We start from the raw sequence: 13,174 nt of genomic DNA, 5'->3' as shown, positions 1-13,174 counted from the left end.
ATCTAGAAAGAAAGAAAGAAAGAGAGAGAGAGAGAGAGAGAGAGAGAGAGAAAGGAAGGAAGGAAGGAAGGAAGGAAGGAAGGAAGGAAGGAAGGAAGGAAGGAAGGAGCAGGAGCCGACCCCATGGCTCTCTTGGCTAATCCTCCGCCTGCGGCACCGGCATCCCATATGAGCACCAAGTTCTAGTCCCAGCTGCTCCTTTTCCAGTCCAGCTCTCTGCTGTGGCCCAGGAAGGCAGTGGAGGATGGCCCAAGTGCTTGGGCCCTGCACCCACATGGGAGACCAGGAGGAAGAGCCTGGCTCCTGGCTTCAAACAGGCATAGCTCCAGCTGTAGCAGCCATTTGGGGGGTGAACCAACAGAAGGAAGACCTTTCTCTCTGTCTCTCTCTCTCACTGTCTAACTCTATCTGTCAAATAAAAAAAAAGTAAAAAAAAGAAAAGAAACAGTAGTCTCAATCAATGTGACTTGAAATAAAAACTCTGATAATGGCCTCTTTCTATTTAAATTTTAGTTTTTGATTTGAGAGACAGGGAGAGAGAGAGAGAGTGCTCCCATATGTTGGTTCATTCCTTAAATGCCCTCAATGGCAGGGGCTGGGCTGAGGCTGGAGCTAGGAGCTGGAAATGCAATCCAGGTTCCACATGGGTGGCAGGAACCCAATTACTTGAGCCATCACTGCTGCTTTCAGGATGTGCATTGGCAGGAAGGTGCAATCAGGAGCCAGAGCTGGGAATTGAACCAGGGACTCCAGTGTGGGACACTGGCATCTTAAGCATCTTAACCACTGGGCTAAATGCTGGCTCTTAATAATAGCTCCTTAAAAGAAGCCATAGAATGGGGTGGATGTTGTGGCATAGTGAGTTGAGCCACCAGTTGGGATGCCTGCGTCCCACGTTGGAGTGCCTGGTCTGTGTCTCGGTTACTCCACTTTTCCACTTCCAATCCAGCTTCCTGCTAATGCTTGTCTTGCAAGGCACCAGAGGATGGCTCAAATACCTGGGCTTCAGACATCTCTGTAGGAGATCCAGAAATAATTCCAGACTCCTGGCTTCAGTCTGGCCCAGAACTGGCTGTTGCTGGCATTTGGGGAGTGAACAAGCAAATAGAAGATCAATTCTCTTTCTCTTTCCCTCTCTCTCCCCCTCCTTCTTTCCCTCTATCTCTCTCTCCCTCACACATGTGCTTGCATGCTGTCTTTCAAATAAATAAACATTAAATAAAAAGAAGCCACAGGAGCATTTACTGTTCTCTTGTTTCAGATAAATTCAAGTTCTGTTCCATTACTAATTTTATTGACATCCAACATTGTGTACACTTAATGCCAGCTGTCAAATTTGAGCCTTCTTTTTTACAGTGTTGGTATTTTTATACTGACAATGATATCTACTCAAAGGCATCTGCATTTTCAGTGAATAATTCCGTGGAGATCACAGTAATGGAGAAACACTGAAAGATATTATTGCACTAATGTGTAAGCATTTTCTGCATCTAACTGTTTGCATGAGAGTTCACATAGGAAAAGAGGCTTTTGCATCAAAGAATAAACACAGAACATTAGTAACAAACAAAAACTCTCCCTCCAGTGGGGAATTCCATGGCAGGACAGGAGTAGCAGTCATTGGCTAGTGCTTGGGTCCATTAGTTTTCCTTCAACCACACAAAATGTTCTCATATATAATATATGTAATCTGGATAATTCCTGGTTTAAAAAAATCACTTTTTATTTAAATAGAAATTTCATGGAAAAGAGTATTCTTGAAATGGAATTATCCAAACATTTTTTTGATTTTTCTGCTCAATTTGAATGTAGACTGGTTGTGTTCTGCTAGAGACTTTATTTATTATAACTTTTGAGTTTTCTTATTTATCTATTTTTATTTGTTTGAAAGAGAGATGGGGGACTAACAGTGTGGCAAGGCGGGGGATGCTGCTGCCTGCGGGACCGGCATCCCATGTGGGCACCAGTTCGAGTCCCAGCTGTTCCACTTTCAATCCAGCTCCCTGATGATGGCCTGGGAAAAGCAGCAGAAGATGGCCCCGATACTTGGGCCCCTGTGCCCACATAGATGGCGGGGAGGCTCCTGGCTCATGGCTTTGCACCCACCCAGCTCCAGCCATTGTGGCCATTTGGGGAGTGAACCAGAGGATGGAAGATCTCTCTCTCTCTCTCTGTAACTCTGCCTTTCAAATAATAATAATAATAATAAAAAGAGATGGAGTTAGAGAGAGAGGTGGGGGGAGAGAGAGAGAGAGAGAGAGAAAGAGTTTCCATCTGCTGGTTCACCTCCCAAAAGCCTGCAACAGCCAAGCCTGGAAAAGGCTGAAGCCAGGAGCCTGGAACTCAACCTGGGTCTCCCACGTGAGTGGCAAGGACCCAGGTACTTGGGCCATCACAGTAGGAAGCAGCTGCACTCAGAAGCAGAGCTGAGACTTGGACCCAGGCATTCTGACGTGGGATGTGGATGCCTCGAGCGGTTTCTTGGTCACTGCACCAAATGCCTGCCTCTCTGGGAGGAGTCTGGATCACCAGAAGCCGCACAGTCTTATGTCCCCTGGAAATCCTGATAAACAAGGTGGGCGGGGGACTAGGCAGGCAACTGACTTGGTGGGTGGGCCTCCGTCTTTAGGGAAACATCACCAGCACAACCACGCCTAGTGATATCACCAAGAAAGTGGCTAGGAATTGAGTCTGGGGACACTTGGAGCTAATTTAAGGGACTTGAAATATCAGAAGCAGGAAATCTTCCCCCATGAACACAGGGGTTGAATATCTCTTCTCTTTGTATTAGTTGGTATAGAAACGGATGTCTTTAGAACTGCATACATCATCAGACTGTCTCATTCCACCCTGACCTGATGCTTTTCCTCTTGTAATCTACGTTACACAGCGTCTGTGGTATAATCAAAACCCATGTTTAGTTTCGTGTTCCTAAGCCTTTGAAATTGGTTCATTGGAGCGGATCTCCTCTTGCCCTGGAAGGAAACTTGGTAGGTACTGTTTGTGCTCACTCTCGTGTAAGGGTCAAAATCCTCTTAAGTCAGAAGCCACATTTCACTTCAGAAATTAAAAGTTTGGGTCCAAGATACTAATCAACACTTCAGATTTCATTCAAAGTAGGACTTTTTTTCTCCCCCTCTTCAGTAAGATACAAAGTTGGCATTTTTAAAAAAATATATTTATTTGAGGGGGGAGAGAGAGAATATGAAAATGACCATCCAGGGGCCCACTCCCCAAATTCCTGCAATGTCCTGGGGAAGCCAGGAACTCAATGCAGGCATTCCACATGGGTGACAGGAACCCAGCTACATCATGGCCTCTCAGCGTGTGTTAGCGAGAAGCTGGGACAGGAAGAAGAGCCAGGACCCAAAGCCAGGCACTCTGCCCTAATTCCCACCCCATAAAGTTTCCATTTGAGTGCTCGGTTCCTGGCCACCTCGGGTCACCTCCCAGCACAGGTGGAAGCGGCAGGACAGCCCTCTGGCTGAGTGGCTGAGTGCTCTCTGGACTTGCTTCATGGGGAGACTGATCCTTTCTTTCCTGGATTCTTCATCCTGCTGGTGAGGCTCCTCCACACTCCAGGTCTCCAATCTCCACAGGACACCCCCCTCCAGCTCTGGGTTCACCCAACATCCGCTCCACACACTTAACCTATTTCCAACAACCCTGGGAGGACAGACTGGTTCCATTACAGCGGCAACTCCTGGCTCTGCCCCAGGGTGCTTCAGCAAATCCCATCTCTCTATCTCATGCACGCAGTCCCCCAACTGTAGGCGTATGCACACCATGCTCTCCAAGCAGCCAGGGGTGGCCTCCTTGCAGCACACCCACAACTCTCTCCCAAGAAAGCCCTCGCAAGTCTTTTGTTCCCCTCCATAATCATTGATTCTGTCATAGCCTGAAGCTGACCAGTTGTGGAATTGGTTTTTCAACACTTCCATTGTTAACTCTACCTAACTGGTTATGACACCTACATTCTATATCAGAGTACCTGAATCTGGCTTTAGCTCTTGACTCCAGGTTCCTGCTAATACAAACCCTGGAAAGAAACAGTGATAGCCTAAGTAATTGGGTTCCTTCTACCCATGCAAGAGGCCTGGATTAAATTCCCAGCTCCTGGCTTCAGCCTGGTCCGGCCACGGCTATTATGTGTGTTTGGAAAGTGAATCAGCAGATCAAAGTGTGCGCTTTCACTCTCTCTCTCCTAGTTAAATTGGAAAACATTTTAAAATAAGATAATTTTGCACAAATATTCTTTGAAATCCATGTATATGTGGGATCTTCAAAAAGTTCACAGAAAATGAATATCTTGAAAAAAGTGCAGGCCAGCGCCGTGGCTCACTAGGCTAATCCTCCGCTTTGCGGCGCCAGCACACCGGGTTCTAGTCCCGGTTGGGGCGCCAGATTCTGTCCCAGTTGCCCCTCTTCCAGTCCAGCTCTCTGCTGTGGCCTGGGAGTGCAGTGGAGGATGACCCAAGTCCTTGGGCCCTGCACCCGCATGGGAAACCAGGAGAAGCACCTGGCTCCTGCCTTCGGATCAGCATGGTACACAGGCCGCAGCGCACCAGCCGCGGCAGCCATTGGGGGGTGAACCAACGGCAAAGGAAGACCTTTTCTCTCTGTCTCTCTCTCTCACCGTCCACTCTGCCTGTCAAAAAAAAAAAAAAAAAAAAAAGTGCAGATTCCAAAAATTTTTCACACCGAAAGAAACATCTCTTTATTAAAAAAAAGTTTACGTTTCATTGAGAGGCAGAGAGAAAATTTCACTTTCCACAAACTTTTTGAAATACCCTCAGATTCCTTTGGGGGCCAGGGACAGAAACTCAGCTTTAGCATTGGGCTCTCGGCAGCTCTGCTGTGCAATGACCTGGGGAACTGCCTAATTAGACGTCAGTGTGGATCACAGTCATCATCCGTCAACACGGAAACCAAAACAAAGGCCACAGGACAGAAAGCTGCCATCTGCACAGCGCAGGAGGAGTCAGTCCCAGCACGCAGCCGCAGCCTGAGCGCCTCTCCACGTGCCCGCCGTGAGAGCCTGCAGCTGCCCATGCAGACAGCCGCCCTGCAGTGCTTGCTCTAGGGAAAGCGTCCTCACAGCACTGCTCACTGAGTAATCAGACATTTCTTTTTTTTTTTTTCTTAATTTATGAAACATTTGTTAAACTCTTCCTACATGGTAAACATTGTCCCATGTGGTACAAAATTGTCCTGGGGCTAGAGCTGTGGCACAGCAGGTTAAGCCACCGTCTGCAGCGCTGGCATCCCATGTGGATGCTGGTTTGAGTCCCCGCTGTTCCACTTCCCATCCAGCTCCCTGATGATGAGCCTGGGAAAGCAGTGGAAGATGGCCTGCATGCTTGGGTCCCTGCACCCACGAGGGAGACCTAGAAGAAGTGCCTGGCTCCCGGCTTCCGCCTGGCCCAGTGGATAGAAAATCTCTCTCTCGCTCTCTCTCTCTGTAACTCTGCCTTTCAAATAAATATTTTTTAAAAAGAATAGAAGCAATGCCTGTAGTTGGTCAGGAGGGGCAAAGAAATTTCCTCAACCAAAGTTTTAAAATGTACTAGAAAAATGGAAATCCGGGAGATTGGAAGAGGCAAGTCTTTGAGAACATATTATCTATTTTTTTTTCTGACTCCTTCTAGAGAAATAAACTTTTTTTCATTAAAGTAATCTTTTAAAAGTTGAAATATAGGAAATGGCATTGTGGTGTAGCAGGTAAAGCTGCTGCCTGTGATGTCAACATCCTACGCGGGTGCTGGTTTGAGTCCCAGCTGCTCCCCTTCTGATCCAGCTCCCTGCTAATGCACCCGGAAAAAACAGTGAAAGATGACCCAAGTGTTTGGGCCCCTGCCACCCATGTGGGACACCCAGATGAAGCTCCTGGCTCCAAGCCTGGCCATTGTAACCATCTGGGGAGTGAACCAGCAGATGGAAGATCTCTCTCCTTCTCTGTAACTCTGAACCTCTGACTTTCAAATAAATGAATAAATAAATAAATATTTTTAAAAATTGAAATGTAATATACAGTTATGGGGCATAACTCATTAAGAATCACCTTGAGAAATTTCTCCAAATGCACTTTCCAGACTGATTCAAAATTCTTCTCCTTCTCCTTCTTCTTCTTTTAAAAAAGATTTACTTATTTATTTGAAAGTCAGAGTTACACAGAGAGAGAAGGAGAGGCAGAGAAGAGAGAGGTCTTCCATCCACTGGTTCATTCCCCAATTGGCCACAATGGCCGGAGCTGCCAATCCGAAGCCAGGAGCCAGGAGCTTCTTCCAGGTCTCCCACACGGGTACAGGGGCCCAAGGACTTGGGCCATCTTCTACTGCTTTCCCAGGCCACAGCAGAGAGCTGGATCGGAAGTGGGGTAGCCAGGACTTGAACGAGTGCCCATAGGGAATGCCGGCACTACAGGCGGCGGCTTTACCCACTACATCACCGTGCCCACCCCTCAAAGTTCTACTTCTGTGTGAGGTTCGTTTTCCTTCATGTGAGAAGCTGGCAGCTACCGAGAAGTTCAAAGTCAGATGTGCAGAGCTGCACAGCAGAACAGCAGCTGGGGAAGCAACCCCGGACTTGGCTGGGATGAGGGACCAGCGGCTCTTCCTACCTGAGGCTGTACAGCACTCTGCCGTCGGGCTGGACGCGCAGCATCACGTTGTCCGTGGTGGTGTCGTGGATGAAGGAGCGCTTGGAGTGCACGAAGAACATGTCAGGGACCCAGATCTTCTTGACCAGACGCCCGTCAAATGTCATGCTGAGGTTGTTGGTGCTTGGAAAGGACAACCTCTCGTCCTTCCAGTAGTGCCTCAGGTAGAGGGTCATCGTAAAGTCCTGGGGATGCAGGCAAAGGAGGGAACCCGCTGCAACGTCAGCAGGAGGCTGGGAACCCCCGCGGCGCCGTCACCGGCTGGGGAATGACACTGAGCCGGGTGAGGGCTTGCACCTAGGGCCGGGGTCTCTGCAGCAGGAGGAAGGGAGCGCTGCAGAGAGGAACCCAGCCAGAGAACTGTGGCCAACGGCGTCCCCCAGCCCCACACTCCATTTGCTGCTGACATCTGTAACTCAAGCTGACAGTGCCATAGCTGGTACCTGCATGCAGCCTTCAAGCTGAGAAGGGCAGGATGGAGAAGCACCCAGGCTCCTGGCCCATCAGCTGAGGTGTGTTCTTGGCTGACTCCTGCTTACCCCAGTGAGACTGAGATCTATGGCAGCAACTGGGTTGACAGCTCCGCCTTTGGTCTTCCTTCCCTCCCCTATCTCAGGATTTCCCGGGTTCACTCCCCATGTAAGCTACTTAGGCTAGAACACTTGTCTCAGGCCTGTTTCTTGGGGGACACACATTAGGATAAGTCCTTTAAGTCAAGGAGTTGTAGAATGTTCCATTTTTTTTACCTGAATCTACCAAAAACAAACACAAAAACCACAAAAGACACTTTGCTTTACCATATTTCAGAGCCAGGCATAGAATCAGCAGGAATAAGAGGTGTATGGCTACTTGATGGCTGTGACCTTGAACCTTGCTGTTTACATTTGAAAGCCTTGGCCCAGAAAATGCATCCCAGTGGCCAGAGGCCACAGGGGGACAGATGGAAGTCTTCCTCTAGCTTTCATGTCCTTTGGGTGGCTTTGGACCTGTGTCATAATCTCCCTGAGCCATTTGTAAAATGAGTGTGGGAATTCCCACCTCCCAAGGGAGTCATAAGACTGAGGGATCTCCAGGCCCAGGACAGGCCCACAGCCCTGGTCAGAGGAGCACTTACCATATCGACCTCGGAGATGCTGTCCAAGCTCTCCACCTGCACATCCACGCCGACAGGAATAGCTGGGCCTGGGATAGGGCATGACAAGAGTATTTGTTTTTCTTAACTTTTACAATAGGAGGGACCAGCAAACGTCACATATCACCTGGAGCCTCCACGTCATGGGAGATTTGAAGGTTTGATCACATCGACCCGAGGTCAAACCAGAGATGAAAGGACGGACTCACAGCCTGGCTCCTTGGAATATTCTAGCAAAGGTGAAGAAGACTGGGGGCGTGTGAGGGGGTCTGAATCATCCAGGTGATTCGGAAACAATGAGGTTTATAGGTAGCATTACTCTTTGAGTCCACATGCTCACTGAAGGTGAAGACATAGGTCAAAGGCCAGGTCTCATCTAAGGAGTAATTGATTCCTTAGCATGAGGTCACCCACTTTATTTTCCATAGGTATCTCATGACTTTGCACTCTCTTTCATCATGGAAGCCAGTGGCTCTTGTCTGGCCATGAGAAAGGCATTGCATGGTAATAACACTCAGAACTGAAGCCCTATTCGGGTCATTTGCCAAACCCACAGATCTGTATCTTTGCTCCATGATGGAGCAGCTTCCAAGAGAGACCTGATACACCAGGATGGTCTTAAAATCAGGGATTCCCCCCCCCTTTTTTGTCATTCCTGGGCCACAAAATGTTTAATGTTTGCTACAGCTTGAGTATTTGTCCCCCTGAACTGTTACAGGAGTTCAGTCTTCAAAGTCTTATGCTAAAGGAAGCAAGAGAGTAGAAACTTGATCCAATTATAGTTTTTGGAGGGGGAGCCTTTGCGAAGGGATTAGACTGAATGAAGGCATTGGGGTGGGGCCCCATCATTGAGTCCTGGGGACTGTAGAAGGAGGGAGGCCACACAGATGTAGAGACTTGCATGTTCCCACCTTGATGGGGTGCAGAGCCTGCATCACACTGGAAACTGAACCTCCAGAACGATGAGCCAAAATAAACCTCTTTCCTTTATCAAAGTAGTCTGCTTCGGGTATTTCATTACAGTGACAAAAAGCTAACTAGGGCAGGCAGCTAGCCTCGTGGTTAAGACACCAGTTAGGATGTTCATACCCCACATCAGCGTGCCTAGGTTTGACACATGGCTCCAGCCCCTGACTGCAGCTTCCTGCTAGTGAAGCAGCAATGGACACAGTGAGTGGAGGCAGCAATGATGACCCAGGTAACAGAGTTCCTGCCACCATGTGGGACACCTGGATGGAGTTCCTGGTTCCCGGCTTTGGCCCAACCCAGCCCTAGCTATTGGGGGCATTTGGGAAGTGAACGAGAAGTGGGAGCTCTCTCTGACTCTATTTCTCAAATAAATGAAAAAAAAAAAAACTTTTAAAATAAAAATGGACTGGGGGCTGACATTGTGGTATAGTGGGTTAAGCCACCACCTGCAGCATCAGAATCTCCTATGGGTGCCAGTTTGAGTTCCAGCTGCTCGACTTCTGATCCAGCTCTCTCTGATGCACCTGAAACAGCAGCGGAAGATGGCCCAAGGGCTTAGGCCCCTGCCACCCACAGAGGAAGCTCCTGGCTTCTGGCTTTGGCCTGGCCCAGCCCTGGCCATTGTGGACATTTGCATAATGAACCAGTGGTTGGAAGACCTTTCTTTCTCTCTGTATGTAATTTTTTCAAATAAATAAAATAAAATAAATATTTAAAAAATAAAAATGGATTAAAACAAAATCGATATAGGATCATAAAGGAAAGTGATCTTCCCCTTTGCTCCCTGTTTTCAGGACATAGGGGCAGGGAAGGTGCTCACTTGAATCCTCACGGAGTGAAAAGATGTGTTTGGAGTTAACCGTGGTAGATTCTTGGTGGACATAGACTCCTTCTAGAACCTGCTTACTCTTTGGAATAAGGTAATTGGAGGGAATAAAATGCATGAGAACAATTTCTAAAATATATATTTAATATATTTCTATAAATAATATCTATTATTACTAAATAATATATTAATAATCATAAAAATAATATGTAATATATATGCAGGGAATAATATATATATTGGCAGGGAAAAACCCTCCAAAGGCCAGGACTGAAACCCACAGCTGCCAGCTAAACTTCCAGGAGCTCCGGCATTCTTCTGCGCTGGTCATGATTTTTCTCAAGCTATTTCATTTCACTGAACCCAGCAGAACACACTCTGCCTGTCTGTCAGCTCCCACATGAGCCCAAACGGAGTCCAAGGTTGTTATTTCAGAGGCATTTTTCAGGAGGCAGCTTTGGGCTGTAGCTGCCCCATCTTCCCACACCCAGCTGCCGGCCTCTCTGATCCCGATCCCTTCCTGTCAGAAACTGGGGTCCAAGGACAGCTGGCCGGCCTGGCCTGGCCACCCAGTAGCAGGTGCCTCCCGAGAACGTGTCAGCAGAGCTGTGGGTGGGGCTTATGCTCAGAAAACTGTGTGGTCTTCAAGCCTTGTGCACCAATGCAACTCAGGCAGATGGGACCAGGCTAGCGCAAAGCTCAGTGGTCTACTGGCTTGAGTTCTGCCCACAGACAAATACGCCCCCCGCTCCAACCCAGAGTGGCCGTCCCGTACCTCCAAAGCCAGGCCTCATGCTGAAATCATGGTCATCGATGCGCAGAAGCTGCTCTGACTTTGTCAGGGGCGACTTGGTGATGTCAGGACTTCGTTTCAGAATTGGGCTGCCAGGAGGCAAAAAAGCCATGCTGAGCACATGGTCCAGCCAAGCCAGACACAGCCACCGTTTTCTGGCCCCAGATGGGGTGTGTCACTTTCCTCTTTGACGCTACGGCACACCTCTTCTCCCTTTCTCCATCATGTGGATAAATGGCCCAAGACAGTGGTTCTGGACCACGACTGAGGCGTTTGAAAGGCACGGATGCCTGGACCCCAACCCCAGGGGTTCTGATTTGTGTGGTCTAGGAATAGGGCCCAGCGCTTCCCAGATGGTTGTAACAGATTCAGAACTGCTGGTCCTGGGACCAGTAATCAGCTCCAGCTCCCCCACTCCACCCCAGTGCTTGGCCATTTGGGGGCCACTGGGCTGGAAAGCAGACCCAGGGAGTGTAGGCTGAGCCTGGTGCCCTGACCTCTGTCGGCCACTCTGTGGAGGGAGGGTAGACTTGCCCTGGAATCAAATGCCAACCATCCTGTCTCTGTGGGAAGCAGCTTCTGAACTGCACCCAGGGCCATTTTCACTTTATCTAAACAGGGCATGTCTGTGCAGAGCTTGACAGTTGGCTTGGAAAGGAAATCTGGGGCCGGCACTGTGGCGCAGTGGGTGAAGCGTACTATTGTGATGCCAGCATCCCATACTGCAGTCCTGGCGGCCCTGCACCTGGGAAAGCAGTGGAAGATGATCCAAGTGCCTGGGCCACTGCCACCCACGTGGGAGACCTGGATGCAGTTCCCTGCTCCTGGCTTCATCCTGACCCAGCCCTGGCCGTTGTAGCCAATTGTGGAGTTAAACCAGCGGGTGGAGGATCTCTCTCTCCCTTTCTCTCTCTCTCTCTCTCTCTCTCTCTCTCTCTCTTTCTCTCTCTCTGTCATTTTGCCTTTCAAATAAAATAAATCTTTAAAAAAATAAATAAATAAAAGGAAATGCCATGAAAAGTCAGCCACATACCTCTGCCTTCATCCCTCCTTTTCCTCCACCCTCAGAAGCTTCTCTTATTGGCCTCTTGTGTCTGTCTGTCCAGAGTTGTAGATGTAAGCAGACACACGTACATATGCATCATGCTCCTCATTTTGATTCAAAAATTAACATGTGGGGCCGGCGCTGTGGCACAGTGGGTTAACACCGTAGCCTGAAGCACCGGCATCCCATGTGGGCGCCAGTTCGAGACCCGGCTGCTTCACTTCTGATCCAGCTCTCTGCTATGGCCTGGGAAAGCAGTAGATGATAGCCCAAATCCTTGGGCCCCTGCACTCATGTGGGAGACCCGGAAGAAGCTCCTGGCTCCTGGCTTTGGATCTGCACAGCTCCGGCCGTTGCAACCAATTGGAAAGTGAACCAGCGGATGGAAGACTTTCTCTCTTCTCTTTCTTTCTTCTCTATCTCTCTCTCTCTCTGCCTCTCCTCTCTCTGTGTAACTCTGATTTGCAAATAAATAAATAAACCTTTGAAAATAAAAAGTGAACATGTTATCCTGACTCGTCTATGTGCTGCCTTTCTGGTGTCTACCACTCTGTGGATTTGCTTTGCACACAGACCTCCCAAGGCCCTTACCCTTCCTACGCTGCACAGGGTTCCTGCACATGGATGCAGTGGTCCCTGGGACCAGCCCCCTGTGGCAGACAGCTGAGTTAACTCTCCGGCTCCTGCTGTTACAACGAGGGCTGCAGTGGCCTTGAATGTTCTTCATTTGCAGGTCAGTACCATCTTTAGAATCCACAGAAACCATGAAGTGCCTGCCCAGCCCTCCTGATGCTGAGGCCAGGCCTCTGTCCTGTCCACCACACTTACTGCCTCCCCAGGGCATGGCTGCCACACCTTGACTTGCTGCAGCTCCTCCTGGAGGCTCATTAGGACTGGAATTCCAGAACCTTCCCACCCCCTGCAGTCTCTGATCTAGTATAGTCTGGACCAAGACCTAAGGATTTGCCTCTCAGGGCTGGCGCCATTGCATAGTGGGTAAAAGCTGCAGCCTGCAGAGCTGGCATCCCATATGGGCGCCGGTTCGAGTCCCAGCTGCTCCACTTCTGATCCAGCTCTCTGCTGTGGCCTGGGAAAGCAACGCAGGATGGCCCAAGTCCTTGGGCCCCTGCACCCGCATGGGAGACCTGGAAGAAACTCCTGGCTCCTGGCTTCGGATCGGCACAGCTCTGGCTGTTGTGGCCATCTGGGGAGTGAACCAGCGGATGGAAGACATCTCTCTCTCTCTCTCTGCCTCTGCCTCTCTGTAACTCTGCCTTTCAAATAAATAAATAAATCTTAAAAAAAAAAAAAAAAGAATTTGCTTCTCTAGCAAGGTCTCGGATGCCACTCTCGCTGCTGCTGCTCAGGAGGTGACAGCTGGGGACCCTGCCCGCGTGCTTTTCACGCCCAGCCCCCACAGCTCCCCACCTGTCACCAGCCCAGCCCATCCTTAAATCCCTTGCTACCTTCTTGCCCCAAGAACTCCTTCAGCATCATGGAGAACAAAATGTGGCTGGGAAGCCGAAAGATAGGCTCTGACCTCCATTCTGAGCCACCCATGCACCCTGTGCCTTGCAACTTGCTTCCCTGAGACTCAGTTTCCCCAGCTGACAACAGGGAAGCTGTGTGACCTGAGAGGAGTCTGGGGGAGGGAGCGTTGTCTCCTCGGAGAGGTGCACGGACAGAAGCAGCCCCCGCCCGCACCATGGCCGGGACTACAGTGAGGGGCTGGCACGCTGGTAGCAAACAGG

At 49.5% G+C, this 13,174-nt stretch overlaps 1 protein-coding gene across 1 annotated transcript in view; it reads right to left on the bottom strand.

Annotated features, from left to right (window-relative positions):
• Positions 1-13,174, bottom strand: part of GABRR1 (gamma-aminobutyric acid type A receptor subunit rho1) — a 41,644-nt gene that overhangs the window by 16,086 nt on the left and 12,384 nt on the right. Inside the window, exons 3-5 of the mRNA XM_008263203.5 lie at positions 10,361-10,467; positions 7,773-7,840; positions 6,620-6,843 (exon numbers count right to left, since the gene is read on the bottom strand). Coding sequence (XP_008261425.1) covers positions 6,620-6,843; positions 7,773-7,840; positions 10,361-10,467 — 399 coding nt within the window. The remainder of the gene's footprint in view (positions 1-6,619; positions 6,844-7,772; positions 7,841-10,360; positions 10,468-13,174) is intronic.

The sequence above is a fragment of the Oryctolagus cuniculus genome, chromosome 5 (assembly GCF_051225735.1).
Source record: "Oryctolagus cuniculus isolate XC-2025 breed Fujian yellow rabbit chromosome 5, ASM5122573v1, whole genome shotgun sequence".
Lineage (NCBI taxonomy): Eukaryota > Metazoa > Chordata > Mammalia > Lagomorpha > Leporidae > Oryctolagus > Oryctolagus cuniculus.
Note: the sequence above shows the minus strand (reverse complement) of the source record. Positions and strands in the feature narration are given on the sequence as shown.